General features: G+C 35.3%; 2 protein-coding genes across 3 annotated transcripts in view; one reads left to right on the top strand and one right to left on the bottom strand.

Moving 5' to 3' along the window:
* Nucleotides 1–850: 850 nt before the first annotated feature.
* On the bottom strand, nucleotides 851–7,270 carry LOC149732979 (MOB kinase activator 3A-like). The gene is made up of 6 exons (XM_089882579.1): nucleotides 6,974–7,270; nucleotides 6,187–6,320; nucleotides 5,205–5,367; nucleotides 4,471–4,574; nucleotides 3,891–3,989; nucleotides 851–2,341 (listed from the first exon to the last, which is right to left on the bottom strand). Exons 1-6 carry the CDS (start codon nucleotides 7,101–7,103, stop codon nucleotides 2,309–2,311), a joined length of 663 nt encoding a protein of 220 aa, XP_089738705.1. The 5' UTR covers nucleotides 7,104–7,270; the 3' UTR covers nucleotides 851–2,308.
* Nucleotides 7,271–10,541: 3,271 nt separating this feature from the next.
* Nucleotides 10,542–18,793, top strand: part of LOC149732978 (prestin-like) — a 9,972-nt gene continuing 1,720 nt past the window's right edge. The window contains exons 1-14 of one of the 2 annotated variants that reach the window (XM_089882556.1): nucleotides 10,542–10,799; nucleotides 11,145–11,266; nucleotides 11,508–11,618; nucleotides 12,170–12,316; nucleotides 12,874–12,992; nucleotides 13,665–13,835; nucleotides 14,688–14,929; nucleotides 15,253–15,403; nucleotides 15,938–16,037; nucleotides 16,487–16,674; nucleotides 17,303–17,577; nucleotides 18,138–18,210; nucleotides 18,476–18,526; nucleotides 18,668–18,719. In XM_089882556.1, the coding sequence (XP_089738682.1) occupies nucleotides 10,654–10,799; nucleotides 11,145–11,266; nucleotides 11,508–11,618; nucleotides 12,170–12,316; nucleotides 12,874–12,992; nucleotides 13,665–13,835; nucleotides 14,688–14,929; nucleotides 15,253–15,403; nucleotides 15,938–16,037; nucleotides 16,487–16,674; nucleotides 17,303–17,577; nucleotides 18,138–18,210; nucleotides 18,476–18,526; nucleotides 18,668–18,719 (1,948 nt within the window). In that variant the 5' untranslated portion in view covers nucleotides 10,542–10,653. The remainder of the gene's footprint in view (nucleotides 10,800–11,144; nucleotides 11,267–11,507; nucleotides 11,619–12,169; nucleotides 12,317–12,873; nucleotides 12,993–13,664; nucleotides 13,836–14,687; nucleotides 14,930–15,252; nucleotides 15,404–15,937; nucleotides 16,038–16,486; nucleotides 16,675–17,302; nucleotides 17,578–18,137; nucleotides 18,211–18,475; nucleotides 18,527–18,667; nucleotides 18,720–18,793) is intronic. The other variant, XM_089882557.1, reaches the window with a different exon arrangement.

The following is an 18,793-nucleotide window of genomic DNA, read 5'->3' as shown; positions in this document are numbered from 1 at the left end:
TAATGACTGTCGTTACCCCGCCCCGCGAGGATAAATAAGTTATATACGTTCATTATCTTAGGAAATATTATGTAGTACATGCGTGGGACGGAAATTGAGTTTAATTTACAACAAACAGGAAGCAAAACAAGACCAACAAAAGGACTTCACCGATCGATCGGTCATGTACCGAGTCATTGACGCACGTAATACATAACGTATATAGCAAGTACGCAAATACATAAATAGGTTTACATGCAATTGCTGAATCCGGGTTTCCTATTACTTGACCGAAACATGACTCACGCTAAAAGACGAAAGACAATGCAATATAATATAAAACATATAGTAGGACGGGAGAAGATGGGACACTTTTTCATTCTATTTTTTTTTCTCGTCCTATTTGGTAGTAAACGAAAAACATTCAAAGAATTATAAAACGGTATCCTCACGACTACCATAAACCGTTGTTAATTGTTTAAAACGCGATCAGGATATTTCAATATTATGTGCTAAAGGTGTCCCGTCTTCCCCCGCCCTACTATACCTTTTTTTGATTGTTTTAGGCCTTCGAATACAACAAAAAAGGTCATATTTAATTAAAATAGTAAAGGGATGGGAGTTGACAGCAAAACGTTTACACAACGACAATCGTTATAACACAGTTGTTCTGTTTCATACACCTTGTGCCAGCTTACTAAGTTACCACGTATGTAAATCCATTGTAAGCGTTTTTTTTAGAATTTTTAATGGCTGGTTTTTTAGACAACTCACAACCACTGGGTTAAAGCAATTGCCGTTCAGTGCCTTGCTCTAATATAATCTAGTCCCTCTACTGACATCTAGCGGTTGTTAATTTGACAGAGGAAAATTCACGATCAAGTTTATTTAGAATACCGATTATACATTTAACAAAAAAAATTATTCAAAGCCACAATGACTGTTGAGAACTTCAAAAACAAAGTGTTCTAAAAAATTACAATACTTAACAAGCCAGTTGCAATAAAAATGCACAATATTATGTGAAAACATGGAATGAGAAAAGGACAGAAGAAATAAAACTGACGCATATTACAATAATAACGACAAAAACCGTAAAAAAACTCCCAAGTCAAATCATGCAAAGTTTAGTTTGTAGTTTGTCTGTTCTGATAATATTGACCTTGGCACATATAGTGGTACTTGGTAGATTGACCAGTTTAGTGATTGGTATTTACAGTTTAAAATAGGTTGGGGTAAGATGGTTTACATGTACATACAGTAGGGCGGGGTAAGATGGGACATTTTATTCGGTAGGTAAACATCGAAAATTTACAGAATTATATAACCGTATTCTCACGACTCTAAATGAGCGTTGTTAATCGTTTAAAAAAAGATCAGGAAATATGAAATATTATGTGCTAACGACGTCCCATCTTATCCTACAGTTCTATATGTATATGTTGTTAAAGCAATATCTTTTGAATTTTGATCGTATTTTGTGAGAATTAGTAAAAACTCAATGAAAAGTATGTTATTTTATGTAATGTATCAAAAACAGATCAGGATATAGAAGGTACTCGCAGTACAATTGACAAAGTTTTTTTAAATGTAAAAATTTACAGTGATGCAAAATGGCAAAATCCAATGATCAGTTAGAAAACCTTTATAAAACTGTGAACACTGGAAAAAGCTACAATGCGACAATAGGCTGCAAGAAATAAAAACAAAATTCGGCAGAAAGAAAAAAGTATTTTAAAGTGATTGATCATTTAAATAGAGTATATACTGCAAAGCTAATTTGAGTTAGCTAAATCTATAACAGGTTAATGCAGTGGTTCTCAAACTGTCCGTTGGGAAACCCTTGTGGTTTGTTTCGATATTTAAATGTTATTTTTAAATGTGTTTTTATACAAATCTTGGTATTCTACCAAACTCGCTAGTCCACACTATCGCATAATATTCTATTTTGTTGGATTAACGAATATAACTTTGGTAATAAATATCATTATTAATTTTTATGTCCCTGTTGCGCGGCAAATCAGGAAACGTTTTCAAATATTTCGCAACAAAAACAGTTTGGGAACCACGAACCACAGAGCTGCATTATTATAACCAATGCTTTTAATAAACCAGACCAGCGTGTGAGTCAGCTACTGCATAGACATAGAGTTTTAATCAGTGATTTATAAAAGTCCACGTTTATATTTAGCTGAGAATTGACATGTCATGTTTGACTCACTCATGCCGGACACCTTTAAACAGGAAATGATGCAATCGACGTAGCAGGAAATGACATCACGCTGCAGTTTATGCACTCGTCAATAAACAGTATGATGTCATAATGTTATTATGTGTGACATATTGTTGCTTGCATCTCTTTCTGTGAAACAGAAATCAACTTTATTAGAATTTAATTAATAGTTAAAACAGATACCAAGACACTTATAAATAAATAATTAGGTGTATTTATTTTAAATTTCATAAATTTACAGGACACTTATATTACATTACCTCATTAGGTTGCATTGAAAAAAATACACTTTCTATTATTTTTCTATGATTTAAAACAACAAAGAAAATAAAACATTATTTTTTCTACATTTATTTTTTTATCGGTTTAAAATAAAATAAAAATATTTGATGCAAATAAATTATAGGATTTACAACAAAGTTACTATCAATCTAAATAACTTTGTCAGTGAAGATAGTTACTTTGTTAGTTTTGTAAGATAATATAATAAACCATATTTACTTTGCGGGCGTTATGTTTGTGAGTTTGTATGTTTACTGTCACGCTATGTTTACTGTCATGCTATGATAAACTACAACTCATGTAGTTTATAAATTAAAACAGTAATAATATTACATTATAATATATTCGTTGGTGTGTGTACTGTGATAATACAAACTATCCTATAATGCATTGTCATAAACAACACTCAATGATAAATTACAGCTTAAGTCATCAGTATATAAATCATACATACTTCAAGTGATGCACCATGATGATACATTGGTATATGGTAATACACTTTATAATACTATATAATACACTGACATTATACAACGGTCAAATCCCAGTGGACAAATATTCAATATTGAATGGAATGTATTACATACAGTAATACCAAAGGAATCGAATGTGAAATTGAATTATTTTACTTATTGTTACACTCATGGCCTACTCAGTACACGGCCTAGGAATACACGTAAACTGCTCAGAAAATGAGAGGCCTATTGACGCGAACAATGGCCATTATAATCCATTGTTTCATCACTAGGCTGTGTATCGAGTAGGCCGTGTCATACTTTAATATTAAACAGTGTATATAAATATTTGTACATAGGTGAGGCCATGGGACCTGGAGTTTAAGCACATTTGGCCCATTACCCCAACATTGTATATGCACATTCTATTATATATGGGTGAGGTTCTACAGTGAGACACGCCATGGGACCTGAGATTTAGACCAGAGTTGGCCCATTACCCCAACATTGTATATGCACATTCTATTATATATGGGTGTGGTTCTACAGTGAGGCATGTCATGGAGCCTGAGATTTAGGCCAGAGTTGGCCCGTAACCTGAACACCCAGGATGCTACAAACCAGGATTTTAAACCATTTGTAGTTAGGCAATTTCTAATTCAGGGCTTGCCCTATATTTTAACCACCACTGAACTATATAGTTACACCTTGTCCTACAATGAGTGACTCCCAAAATAAAACAATAAAACTGTGCAAATACTTACAGGGAAGGCAGTGATACTTAAAATGAAACAATTTTTCAAAATGTGTAATTCTAATGGGCAAAACAGTGTAAATTCTGGGGTTGACCTGCACACCCTGCCACCCCAGGTTCGGCGCCTATGCCAGGCACCCCTAACAATACTATGTGTGTAAAATGTAGATTACTGTAAACATCTTACCAATGGTTCAAGTTCCTTTTTATCAACGAGTCCAAAACATTTAACAAAGTAGAAGAAATGTTTGTAGCAAGCGTTGATATGCGCTTCAGCCCCCATGCTCTGTTAATATAACGATATATATTTCAATTACCAGCCATAGTATAACACCGTGGGTAATACAGACTATTTCCTGGTATAGAAATTGTATGAAAGTGGAAATTCAATGGAAAACTTTATCAACACTGATATTTATTCCACAAAATAAGTTAATTGGAATAAAACCAGAGATTTAACTTTAAATAGTCTCATCAATCATTTACAACAAATATAGAGTGTTGCATTTATTAATTATAAAATTGTGTTTACACTTTTCAAACATTATATGCAAAGCTATGTAATACAACAATATTTCAATTATTTTGTAGAAAATATTAAATATAGTATTGCACTTTTAGAGCCATGGGGCTCTACAGTTGTGTAATTCTGTAAATATTCTTTGTTTACTACTAAATTTACTACTAAAAATGGACTTAAAACATGGACCATCTTATCCCAACCTGCTATATATATACACAAACTAGACTGCCAACATTACACTTACATGTACTCTGTCAAAATGATGAATATAAACATGTACAAACACACGGTGTAATCGCGTCAATATCTTCTTGCAAGTGGTTTTAAAGGATTTGGGAAAAGGAGTCCCTGAAATAAATTAAACTGATAAGAAAAGAATATCCAATACATTTTAATATATAATATACAGTACATACCATGGGTAACCACACAAGACACAATCTATATTACATTTGATATAAAGCATGTTATTTTACTTTCATAATTATCCATGCCCTGTTACGTGCTACCATACACCAGTAATTAGCTTGGGCTACTAATTTGAACATACGTTGCTTGGCTTTTTGAACATAATTCAAGCCATATTTACTGTACTGTATAATGGTTTCTACTTTATACAGTTTTATATTGTAGATTATTAGTATGTTTACTTGGGCAAGAAACTTAATAGCAATTGCTTCAACCCAGTGGTCACTATTGGGTTGTTTAAATTGTCAGCAACAAATTAAAGTAATCACTCACAAAGTTACATACGTGGTAACTTAACAGCAGGCATGAAACAGAACACCTGTGTAGGCTGTGTGTTAACAACTGTCAATGTCCTGCCATGCGAGAATAAAAAGTTACATATGTGGACAATGTGGTAACTCGTAAGCGGGCATGAGGTGTATGAAACAGAACACCCGTGTTATAACGACTGTCATTACCCCGCCATGCAAGAATCAATAAGTTACATTCAATAATCCACGATGCACTCACCAACTTTAGTGGGAAAGATGGCCTCATCATTAATTAAATGTTCAATCCACTGCATAAGTTCAGCAACATACATAGATGCTGATAAGTTGGTTGGTTTCTTGTATCTATCATTGTCTTGCCACCTGTATTCATATTTGGGGCCACCGGACATCATAGGGCATGACTGTTAAAGGAATAGGTTTAAATTTAAATAAAGAAAATAGTCTAGCTATGGATGCACATTACAGAATTTCGAATCCGTGAGATTCGAATCCTTTTGTATTCGAATCTAATTATGGGATTCGGTATTCTGTTTAATGATGTCATTACAAGTCATCCCATAAACTATATCAACAATTTTTGAAACTTAATAATTTTGAAAAAAAAAAAATTTTTTTCTATAAATACAAAAAGATTCGAAATTCTAGATTCGGAATTCTAGATTCGAAATAAAGTATTCTAGGATATCCTAGAATACCTAATTATTCTGTAATGTGCATCCCTAGGTCTAGCCCACATTTTCTATTTCTAAAGTCAATCTTTAACATTTTATTTACAAACAGGTACATTGGGTAGCTATAAGACACAACTGTTAAGTATATGCCTCAGGGGTACATAACCTACACCCAACCGTACCAGTGCCAACAAACTATGACAATTTGTACTTAAATGAAATGGTCCACAGTCTGTATTTCTAGAATACCTTTATATATTCTAGTTTACAATGGTGGAATTGGGTCCCACACAATTATTATGTATCTCAAGGACACATATACCTACAATGGTAACAGAGTTAAGCCTCAAACCGGTTCCAATGGTCAAAAGGCTACAACTCTAACCATTGTCCCATGGCGAGTGGCAACCCATTAGTGACTGGAGCAATAACTGTTTAGGTCTTTTCCAAAGAACGCATACGCATACGGTGGCAGCAGCCAGCTTTGAACCTGTATTCCCTGGTCCATAGGCAAGGACTACTACAGCATCGCTATGCATATTTTCTCACCTCATTTGTGCAGAAGTCGGACACAGTTCCGTAAATCAAGTTGATCCTGTTGAAGAAATCCACGACATGAACGGCGATCCAATCATTTTCATCTTCACCAGATGGAAGAACAACAATAGCTTTCAAATCCAAACCTGAGATAGAACATCATATATTAGTAACTCAAGTTTAGTACCATATTCCATTCTATATGGGTTACGTCCTGCAGTGAGGCACGCTATGGGACCTGGGATTTAGACCAGAGTTGACTCCTCACTCCAACATTGTATATGTAGTTATGCACATTATATTCTCACATTTTGTATGGGTCAGGTCCTACAGTGAGGTAGGCCATTGCCCATTGGACCTGGGCTTCATTCCAGAGTTGCCCATTGTCTCAGCACCAAGAAGACATAGCGAATCACCAGACTGCAGAGTATGGCAGGTGCACGCGCGATTTTTTTACAGACTTTCGGTTATGCACGCCACAATTTGTCCTACGCACGCCAATTAATTAAACAAAGAAAAAAATACGTATTAAATTAAGTAAGATTTCCTAACGTGGCTTGAAAATGTACATGCTTTGCACGCAGATTTTTAATGATAGCACGCGCGAACGCGAAAAATAACCGTCTTGCACGCGCGAGATCTCGTCAGGAACTGCCATACTTTGCAGACTGGGCGAATCAGTGACCACTAGGTTGGTACAATGCAATGTATGTTAAATGTCTTGCCCAAGGACACATACGCCAGTATGGAAACCAGTATCCTTCAGTTACTAATCAAGACAACAAAAATAATGTTTTACCTGAACGTAAACTGGCCTGAGCTTTTTTGTGCAGGTCGAATTTTATAGTTCCTGGTTCAAAATGTTTCTTAGGACGAAAGGTTTTCTCCTTGTTAAACACTGACTTTAAGTTAAGATGTGTCTTCGACATTTTTCTAAGTTTCCGTCGTACTTAACCACAAATTATAAGCCCAAATTTTAGCCGGTATTGCAAAACGTGATACTTTTTCACTAAAATATGCAATGAAAAATCACACTACCGACAACTATAAATAAACTTACGCCAATCAACACAACACGAGCTTTAGGGAAATACAGTTGTGACGTCTCGGAAATACCCAGCGAGCCGCCATTTTTGCTCTTTTTGAATGTATTTTGGAGTTGAATATTTATTTTTGGAATTTTCTATTTAAATAAAACTACTATCTTGTCAAGGCACGTTTTCGTATTAAATCACAACAAATATGTTATAACGAGTAAATCTATAAAAAAATTGTCGGAAAAAGGCCATTTTTTTCTTAAAAAAAATCCTTATTCTGCCCAAATTGCCACTGAAACAATGTTTCCGATTTCCATCCGTTTCGATGAATTTTTCGGGGATGAAAAATAAATAAAGTGAGAAACACTTGCAACACATTTTTTGTTCCAAGGCGTAAGAAACGTTGATTACCCCCGTTTTTCGCCACTTACAAAACACTCACCTTCCAACGTGTCGTCTTTATACAACGTTGCAGTTTAGATCAGAGTATACGGACTCTGGTTTAGATGAAGTTGGTTCTGCAACTAATTTGGGATTTTATTTCAAGACTGAAGTTAAGTATTCCTATTTAATTAACCGACTATTTCATTACCACCTATTCTATTATTATATTACTTACTATACTAGAATATTACTAATATATATACAGTACTACTTTATCGGTATTTTAAACACTACACTTTATTAACTTTAGAATAGTATTGTGCCTTGCGTTTAAAATATTTTTAACATTAACTTATTTTATCTTTAACATTTCTTTCAGATTGCTCGACGATTCTTTATTACGTCACTACAAACGTCAATCGCAACGTACCGTCCGCTTACGTCACAATCGTTACGTCATATAAAAAGCCTAAATATCATCGCATCATTACCGCGTCGCCTTCGCTATTGTTTGCGCTTATTACGTCATATTACAGTCATCGCCGGTTGCCACGTCACAATGCGGTTTGTTCTACGCGTGCGTTTCGCGACCTTTTTTTATGGGGCCCCAGCATGCGCGTTTTGCGTCGGCGCAAGGCGCAAGGCACATTACTTGTATACTCTAATTATATTTGCGCTATAAGCGCGAAGCAAGAAGATCAAAGATTTGGTAAAGTATAAATCACAATTGGCATTATTACGTACATAAGCTCTTTTCTAGAAACATCGATGATGTGACGTCACGAAGTGGTGATGACGCAACAGAAGAACCCACTTCGTAAGTTCACTTTTCGTCAAAAACTTTTTTCATATCAAGATTTTAAAATGTTTGTTTTTAGAATATGGTATGTGACGTCACAGAGGATCAAGCGGGCCATGGTATGAAAGAAGAATGAAGGTAATTATGACGTAATAATACGTAATCAGTAATCACCAAATATAACGTTGCAGAAAAGTCGGCGAATACGCTGCAGAAGGAAAGCGCAAGGTATTGTATATGATTACTGTTTATTATATTATTTACAGCAAATTATTTTGTAAAACTGGTTTCTATAACTAGATGATATAGTAGGGTGGGGAAGATGGGACACCTTTAACACGTAATACCAAAATATCCTGATCGTGTTTATAAAAAATTACAACGGTCTATGAGAGTCGTGAAGATACGGTTTTACATTCCTTTGAATGTTTTTTGTTTACTATCCCATCTCCCTTTACCCCACTTATATTCTTTGTATTTTAAATTCAAGGAAATGTAATATTTTTTTTGCATCGTCCGTGTATAAGCTTTGGTAATAAGATATTGTGACGTACCTATCACGTTTGTTTTGTAGACGAAGAGCAAAGACGAAGACTCCAAAAAAGGATAAACAGTTTGAGGTTTAAGTATTAAAAGTATGAGTTGTGTGTTGTATGTGTGTCTTGTCTGCGCTGCTGTATTCTTATTCTGCTGGACCTAATGTTGCCAGCTATTTTTAGTCAGTCACTATTATAGTGCATTTTGCATGTCTATGAAATATAGGCAATGAAACTATGGCGAACATCTTGCTGGATCGGATTTTGTTGTTGTACACTCTATTGAGTACTTCGTCTACAAAGATCAAATCCTTCAGCGATTCCGTATTGTTTCGGTTTGCTTTGCGAGAACTCCGTCTTGGTACACATATACTCGAGTAATATTAACGCGCATTATAATATTCCCCATTTAAGTTTAACAATCACCCGCCATGTTTTAATTATTTAAAAATTAACTGTAAACTTCCCCACCTTGTTAAAGTTAGTATCTTATACGTCCTCATGACGTCACGTTGCGTAATTGTGATGATGGCCACGTCACAGTTTCTCTACGTCACGTCAATACGGTGGGTCAGCAACGTCATGACCCTGCGTTCGGTGCGGTTACGTCACGGTCGGCTTAGTTACGTTACAGCTGCGGGTTTGTTACGTGGACGTCGCCGCTTTGCGGTTCGTAACAGCCACAGTATGTCGTAACGGTCGATGCAGTGCGTAACAGCCGGACGATATTATATTGTGTGAAGATACGACGAGAGTATCGCGGTACCAAGATGTTTTCTTAATAAGCACTCGAGATATGCAGAGCTGTTGTTGGCTTCGACTCTTTGCGGTCGGACATTCAATATGGTGTACACTGCAGATGATTATCCTTCAGGATTTGAACCATATTTTATTTGTAGATGTTTCAATGATTATGTCCGCGTTAATTATTTTTGAACCACGCCCCCTTTTTGTATGATTGAGCTGTTGTGTTTGTTGCATGTTTGGCACATGTATGTCGCTGCACTCGTTGTACTATTTTTGTCTTTTTGTTGGTATGTTCCTTACTATTTTTGTCTAATGGTTTGTTTAACCTTGCTTGGGTAAGGTCTATCCAGCAAAGGGTTTCTCACCAGAGTAGAAACCCACTACCATAGGCTGGGGGCTTGTCGTGCCGTAGTGGCTTTCCACCAACGCCAGCCACATAAACTATGAAGATATTTTAATCCTGTTTCTATTTTACAGAAGTATATGCTATACGACGTTCCAGTATATTTGATAGTGTGTTTTATAATTCGTTCTGTGAAAATTTGCATTGCGTGAAATTGATTTCAACGTGTCTGCTTATTAAAAATAAATCAAGTACTCTAAAAGTTTTATTTTTCTTAAGACAGCCAGAGCATATTAAATATTTTTTTCGCACGTGGGCGATACAGATTTAAGCATAAAATAAATAAAACTAGTCTGCGAAAATAGACCACGTGTATAATGACATCACAATAAAGATGAGATATGACGTCACGACACATTTTTTACCGTGGCTTCACTTTACCTATAGTTTGTCCCCGACTGTTATAGGATTTCTATCCTTACTTGTTTAAGGGAGATTTACCGAAACCAAGAACACTACGTCAACATTCACTTTTTTTTTGTTTACACTACAGTCGTAGTTTATTAACTGCAGTTTACGATGGAGTATTATATGTAGCTTGCTAGAGATTTGCGAAGGTAAAGGCACCCGAAAATGGAGAATACCGTATTGGTATCTAGACCGACGTACAGTAGTTCTACATTTCAACAAACTTATGAAACTATTGAGAAAAATAATTTGAATCTTTGCTCGCGATTAAAACTATGGTTTCGACTACAAATGCAATGCTCCTTTGCAAGGTAATAAAGGATTTGGTAAAGAAATAAACACATATTATTTTCTTCAAATAGGATAGCAAAACAAATGAAAAATAAAGAATAGAATTACCAGAAAAACAACAGTCGTTAACAGTATACATACTACGACCACACTTTTAAGTTTAATTTTGTAAAAGTACCAAACTAAAAACATGGCTTCTGAACTCACAAAACAGCATAAATTTCACCATATTAAGTTGTTAATTGTTAAAAACATGATCAGGATATGTGGATGTTATGTGCTAAAGGTGGCTCATCTTACCCCACCCTACTATACATATATGTGCAGCTAAACAATGTTAACTTTGTTTTAAATATTGTACACAGAGTTTGGAGAATCCTGGTCAGTTTCCTTCCCGTGCTTGGTTGGTTACCGAAATATAAAAAGAAATATATTGTTGGTGATTGTATTGCTGGGTGGACGGTTGGGATTATAAGGATTCCACAAGGTATATGTTGTGTATGTTGTGTATTGGACATTTAAAAGCAGTGGTTCGTTTCAACCAAGGTGCTATACTGTATTGACGCTTCTGTATCTGGTCATGTTGTAATTAGTATTACTGTATGATGTAATAATATATGTTGTACAGGAAGTGTATAAAACAGAAGACTTGTGCTATAACGACTGTCAGCACCGCCATGCGAGCATAAATTGGTCTTACATTCAAATAACATAACTGTATCGTCCAGGTATGGCATATGCATTACTGGCAGGGGTACAACCAGTATATGGATTATACAGTTGCTTCTTTCCTGTTCTTTTATGGTTTGTGTTTTCAACATCCAAACATACATCAGTAGGTAAGTTAAACTAACTATTTCAAATAATTAATTTTCAATAAATAATTTATATTATTTCTATTGTTGCCATGCAAGTTTGGCTTGTTTTTAAATATAGATGCAGTTACATGACATTTTTTAGTTGGGTTCTTAATTCAAATATTTTCAATATTTAATTCATTTAAATATTATATTTTTTTGTGAGTTTGGCTGATTTCGATATAAACAAAAGAAAAGTATTAACTTTTTATAGAATTATAGGAAATTAAATTCCAATCAAAATGCTAGATTCTTAAAAGTCCCAGTTACAAGATGTAAATTTGAAAATGATCATAAAATGAATGTTAAAACAAAGTCTGTATTATCCAACTTTATGAGCTAGATCAGTGCCAGACTCTCATATTTTATTACGCTTACTTTATTTGTATCACAGTTAATTTATAAATACTAATATTTTACTTTACTTTATTTATAGTTTATATTTATTATTTTATATTGTTTATTTTTTATTGTTTTTTTATATTGTTTATTTTTTGTTGTTTTTTTAAATATTTTTTATTGTTTATTCCAAGGCACGATGGCTGTAGTTTGCTTAATGATTCAAAACTTGGTTGATCTCTATGTCCCTGATGTTACAACTGCAGTGAATGGGTCAATGGTTCTCGTTAACGGGGAACAAGTAGATTGGAACAAAGTGGATGAAAAATATGTTTTTATTGGTATGTGGTGTAAAGTGTTTTTGTCACGTATGTTAAGTCTTACTTTTAATTAGCTACTTCGTCCAAAACCATTTGGTGTCCTACTCCTATCTGTTGGGGATTTTTTATATGAATTTTACTTTTTGCAACACTGGAAATTACAAAACGAACACAAAGTATGATTGTGTTCTCTTTAACCACAAACTACGTGTTCTGTATTATTTTTGTTTGTGCTGCTTTTTGAATCAACAGAAACGTATTCTCGTACGCCTTTCTCCTTAATGACGTCATAGGTGCTTGGGCTCTTGCTAAGCTTTTCGTTGAAGCAAACCCGAGCTTTTACAACTTCAGCACACCCCTACTATCTATGTGGCCTTTATCACGGTTAATTTTATTTAATTTAGTATGTGGGTTTAAAAGTAGTAGTATGTAGTAATACGTTAATATTTAGTATGCCTAATTAATCTTGTCATATTGATTGATGAGGTTCTGTAGCTGACTATACAAACTAGTAAAGAAAAAGTATTTTGCAATTTTGCTCTTACCAATTATGTTACCAGTTATTGTGTTTTCACCAGATGAATCCAACCACCATGTGATTAATGGAAGTTGGTATTTGGAAGATTTCTTATCAAACAGAGAGTTAGAGAAAGTACAAGTTGCAAGTTCCGCTACCTTGTTGGTGGGATTAATGCAGGTGATTAAGTTATACAAACTATTGGTTTATTATATATATATATGTATTTAATTCTCTAGTTTAAAAACAGACAAAATGTTGGTAGAATTAGAATAGTCAGAAGAAATGTTGTTTATGATAATTAATGGTTTTCAGAAAAGCCTATTTTTGCACAAGGCTGTGCATATTGTTTCTTTTTTATAAGTGTTTATACTTATTTAAGTAGTTAAACCATGTTTACCACTCCAAATACCAAACCACACAGCAAATATTTAAAGAAATTTTATGCTAGCATTGTTTGCATAGGCAGTGTATCCTTGTAACAAGATTTTACTGGGTGTGTTTCTGTGCTATATTAAATACATCAATTCTCTGTTTAAAAATAAAGCAGATTTAAAGGGTTTAAACATTTTGTAAACCTTTTTTAAATTGGATTGGCGGAGAAATAAAAACTTTCTGTTATCTTTTACTGTTATGTTGGGGTAATGGGCCAACTCTGGCCTACATCCCAGGTTCCATGGCGTGCCTCACTGTAGGATCTCACCCATATAAAATAGAATGTGCAAATACAATGTTGGGGTAATCGGCCGACTCTGGTCTAAATTCCAGGTTCCATGGCGTGCCTTGCTGTAGGACCTCACCCATATACATTAGAGTATAGTATGTATTACCTTTACCATTTTAACCCCACAGTTACTGATGGCCATGTTAAGACTTGGGTTTCTCACCACATTATTATCGGACCCCGTCATTCAAGGCTTCACCACCGGCTCTGCATTCCACGTCATGATGTCCCAGTTAAAATATATGTTCGGACTCGCCAAGTCAGTTGGCAAACACAGCGGCGCGTTTGCATTGTTCAAGGTGAGATTATCCAACTTACAAGTCATGGTGACTAAGGTTTATTCATGATAATTCTTCTGTTCCAGTTACCACGTATGTAACTTATTTATCCCCGCTTGACAGGCAACGGCAGTTAATGTTCTGTTTAATACACCTTATACTCGCTTACGAGTTACATTATATATAATTTATCCTTGCATGGCGCAGCAAAAGTCATTATAACACCGGTGTTATGTTTCATACACATCGTGTTTACGTGTTACCACATATGTAACTTTGTTGGTGAATATAATGTGTATTGCCAAAGTCACAATGACTAAGATTTCTATTCAACCAGAATTACAATGAACGCAACAGTATGACTTAGAAAGTCCGTGTATTTTACTTTTGCATGTCACTGTACAAATATGAAGTTCACCTCATCATAATTGCCATTGAAGCTCAAACTGCCATTTTGGAGAATGCAATATCATGGACAAAAATATTTAAAATGCATTTTATAAATAACTCGAATATGTTTTAAACTGTTTGATTTATACCGTTTTAGTTTTCTGCTGCGGTTTTGCCATTCGAATAAAACTAACAAGTGCATAATACTGTGCCGGTTTCATTGACTGCACTATACCAATATGGAAACTATGCAATAATTTGTCTTACATTTATAAACAGTGGCACAGCCAGAAAAAAAATAAGTTGGGGGTTTTAAACAAAAAGTTTTCAAAATTTTTTTTTTTAACTTTTTTTTAATGAATTATTTTTTTTGTGTAAAAGAGGGGGGGGGGTTGCGACACCCTAAACCCCCCTGGCTGTGCCACTGTTTATAAACATGCATTGTCTATATCTATATAACTTCCCTGCTTTATATGTTCACAGACTTTAGGTGACATCCTGTCAAACCTGTATCATGCGAATGTTACTGACATTATTATATGTGTAATATCCGTACCGATACTCATCATTGTGAAATATATCAACGACCGATACAAGAAAGAACTAAAGAACATCCCGATTCCAATTGAGCTGATACTCGTCGTCATAGCAACAGTGATTTCTTACTTTTGCCACTTTGATGACCCCCCTTATAATGTTAATATCGTCAAAACTATTCCTACTGGGTAAGTTTAATTGTTTATGGCTCTTCTTTGTAATATTTACAGCAAGATTAACTAATATTCTGTTCTATATAGCACTGTTGGGTAAGTAGGATACCGTTAGCACATAATATCGTATAGTTTCAACCAAGTCATGTTTTTAACAGTTAACAACAATCTTTTGGACTTTATAGGATACGATTATAGAATTCTGTAAATATTCTAAAAATGATTGCATTCATCACAATAATCAATGAGGTTTTCTGTGTTTGACAACTATAAATATGTGCGTATTTTAACAATGTCACTCGAAGGGCACCTATAATCCTTCTATTTTCCTTTCCCAGATTCCCCAGCTTTTCCACACCCACTTACATTCATTTATGGCCAGAAATAATCTCCGATTGTTTAATCATGGCGTTCATAAGCGTTGCAATATCTTTGTCTTTGACGAAAATATATTCTGACAAACATGGATATGATATTGATGCAAATCAGGTGGGTACGAAGGTATGACATCTGGATTGAACATGCATTGAATGAAGAAATGTAACCTATTTATCCTGGCGTCAGTTGCTATTCACAGGTGTTCTGTTTTATACATCTCGTGCCCGCTTACAAGTACCACGTATGTATCTTATTTATCCTCGCATCATGGGGAAACGACAGTCGTTATAACACAGGTGTTTTGTTTCATACACCTCGTGCCAGCTTTCAAGTTACCACGTATGTAACTTTGTTATTCTCGCATGGCGGGGCAGCGAAAGTCATTATAAAAATTTGTTTTTCTGTTTCACACACCTCATTCCTGCTCCATATCTGGACACAAACTCACCTGGAACGAGTTTTAACGACTGTTGTTTTGCTGCCAATTCCCTTTCCCTTCGTTGTTTCAATTTACCTGATCTTCGCTACTGTATTCGGAAAGTTTAAAATCATTTATGTTATATGAAAACACAACAATAATTAGCAGCAAAACTAATTAATTCAAAAAAGATAAACAAAATAATATAGTATATGATGTTTATCCAGGAAATCCTTGCACTTGGTGTTTGCAACACAATCCCAGCTTTCCTGAGTTCGTTCGCTGTTGCAGCTTCATTATCAAGAACTGCCATACAAGAATCAACTGGTTGGTTTAATAGGAGTTAAATTTGCCAGAGGAAGAACACTTGCTATTAGTGCTAAATAAATATTATAATAGTAACATGTACATCACTGGGCTGTCACAGGTTTCAAGGTGATGGTGCTTACTATACAAAACATCACAGGGTGCCCACATCCCAACCCAGTTCTCACTAATGGGTTTTTGCACCCTGAGTGTGGGGATAATATAATAAACTGACTTAAATAGCAAACCTTTCTCATATAAATTAATGCAAATGTGCCTTTTGTAGGACTTTGCACATTTTAGATAGAATGTCATTTACAATAGGAACGGAAATCAAACATGAAATACACAACTTACTTAAGACTAGTGCCAGTCACGCTAACTTCAGATGGTAGGACATCACCCATATAGAATGACACATAAACAATTAATGAAGTAAACACAATTCACTTTTTTACATTTATCTCCAGGTGGAAAGACCCAACTGGTAGCCATCTTATCCTCCATCCTTATGCTTGTTGTTCTTATATGGCTTGCCCCTTTGTTTCAACCTGTGCCCAAGTCCCTACTTGCTTGTATTATTATCGTTGCAATGAAGAGTCTGTTCATGCAGTTTGGAAACCTCAAGGAATTGTGGAGAGTCAGTAAGATTGACTTTGTAAGTTGGTGTATTGTTTATATTGAATGAATTGTGTTCTACTTTTGTGAGTGCGGTTCTAAACTCAGGATTGACCATTTTCAAACACCTGAATTGATGTTGTTACCATAAAATAACATGCATGCCCTGGAATCTAATATGATACCTTATGTGAATAACATACACATAGTAAAAGGTCAATTGATCACTGAGTTGGAGTAATTGTTGTTAAGGGATTGTTTTTTGCGTTAAGTGTCTTTCCCAAGGACACATACGTCCACAATGGTAGCAGCAACGAGCCTCAAACCCGTATCCTCTGGCCCAGAAGCAAGCGCTTTAACCATTGTGGGTATTTTTCCCCATTTTCCCAAGGATAGAGCACCTCACAACACAAGCACATGTTTAGAATGAATGACCAAAAAGGTCAGGCAGGAGGCCAGACAGAAAAAGGAAGAAGGCAAAATCACTGATGCTGAACATAATGCACATGATTGGGGAGGGGCACCACACATACAAATTAGATATGAAATAAAACAATGGTAACTTAACACCCACAATGGTGCAGTGCCAAGTCTGTGTCCTTTTATTTATAAGAGGCTGGTACTCCAACCCCTCATACCAAGGTGACAAACCTTTAACTTCTCCACAGATAATATGGATCGTGACTTGTACTTCAGTCATCGCACTTGGGGTGGATCTTGGTCTTGCAGTTGGTGTTGTATCGGCTATAGCTGCCCTTGTGTATCGGATCCAACACCCTAAGCATGCAGTGCTTGGTCGTATCATGTATACTGATATATACGCTGATAAAAGGAAGTACAAAGATGCTTATGAAATACCCGGGGTTAAAATCTTTCATTATGCTGACTCAATATCATTTACAAACAAAGACGCGTTCAGGAACTCACTTTACAAAGCTGTGGGGTAACTTATTCTAATAAATATTTTTTTGCAACATATTTATGTTTTATCAAAGCAAATATTTGTCAACGTGTTTAAAAATATATACGTTATACGATACATGACAGATACTATTATGTTATAGCTATGAATTAAGAATGTATAAAATACTTCTGTTTCATTTGGGTGAGGTTCTACAGCAAGGCATGCCATGGGATCTGGGGTTTAGACCAGACTTGCCCATTACCCCAACATTGTATATGAACATTCTATTCTATATGTGTGAGGTCCTACAGTGAGGCATGCCATGGGACCTGGGATTTAGACCAGAGTTGGCCCATAACCCAACATTGTATATGCACATTCTATTCTATATGTGTGAGGTCCTACAGTGAGGCATGCTGTGGGACCTGGGGTTTAGACCAGAGTATCGAATACTTAAAATACTACTTCAATAACATATGACAATTTATTAAAGTTTATTAAAACTTTATAAAAAGATCTATTAAGAAATCTGAATAGTTTAGTGTATATATTATACTAGATACTAGATACAACCATAACCATACCAATATATTATATAGTTGTAACCCAAGCACAGTGTTGGCGAAACTACAAAAAGCAAAGAAGACACGAAACGAATTAGAAAGCACGATGGTAAGTATTGACAAGCTTGAAGGATGGTTTATCACTTCTTTAATAGTTTTAATTTAACAGTAAAATTCTTTTTATGTAATGCTGATAATTTTGACAACTCATTAGTGACCACTAGGTTGGAGCAATTGCCGTCAAGTGTCTTGCCCAAGGACACATACGACCACAATGGTAGCAGCGTCGAGTCTTAAACCTGTAACCTCTTGGGTAGAGGCATGCGCCAAACAACTGTGCTCGGGTTGATTTATACATTTTATTTTGTTTACAGAATTTGATTCCAAAGCCAGCCTTCACTACAACGCGTGTGGACAGCTTAAGGGTAAGTAGTGGAACGCCTACCCCCCTAATGTTAATGGTATTCACTAACACCCCCCCACCCCTAATGCTAACAATAATGTTATGCACTAACACCCCTGACCCTTATATTAAAGTAACTCTAACATTACCCCTATGTTTGTAGGTTCAGGAACAAGATGAAAATGTGAGACGACGATCGGCAGTTGTTTCTGAAGGTTAGTTAGTGTAGGTTTGAACAAACCACCCTATATATATAAATTAATATATGTGCGGTATCTATATGATATAT

The sequence above is a fragment of the Ciona robusta genome, chromosome 8 (assembly GCF_009617815.1).
Source record: "Ciona robusta chromosome 8, ASM961781v2".
Lineage (NCBI taxonomy): Eukaryota > Metazoa > Chordata > Ascidiacea > Phlebobranchia > Cionidae > Ciona > Ciona robusta.
Note: the sequence above shows the minus strand (reverse complement) of the source record. Positions and strands in the feature narration are given on the sequence as shown.

Bases quoted from the DNA above. Each gene is read 5' to 3' on its own strand.
- LOC149732979 (XM_089882579.1), bottom strand. From the start codon at position 7,103: ATGTCGAAGACACATCTTAACTTAAAGTCAGTGTTTAACAAGGAGAAA. The intron at 6,321-6,973 runs GTAAAACATTAT...GTTCTATCTCAG, and splicing joins TCAGGCCAGTTTACGTTCAG to GTTTGGATTTGAAAGCTATT. The intron at 4,575-5,204 runs GTGAGTGCATCG...AATTTATTTCAG, and splicing joins CATCTTTCCCACTAAAGTTG to GGACTCCTTTTCCCAAATCC.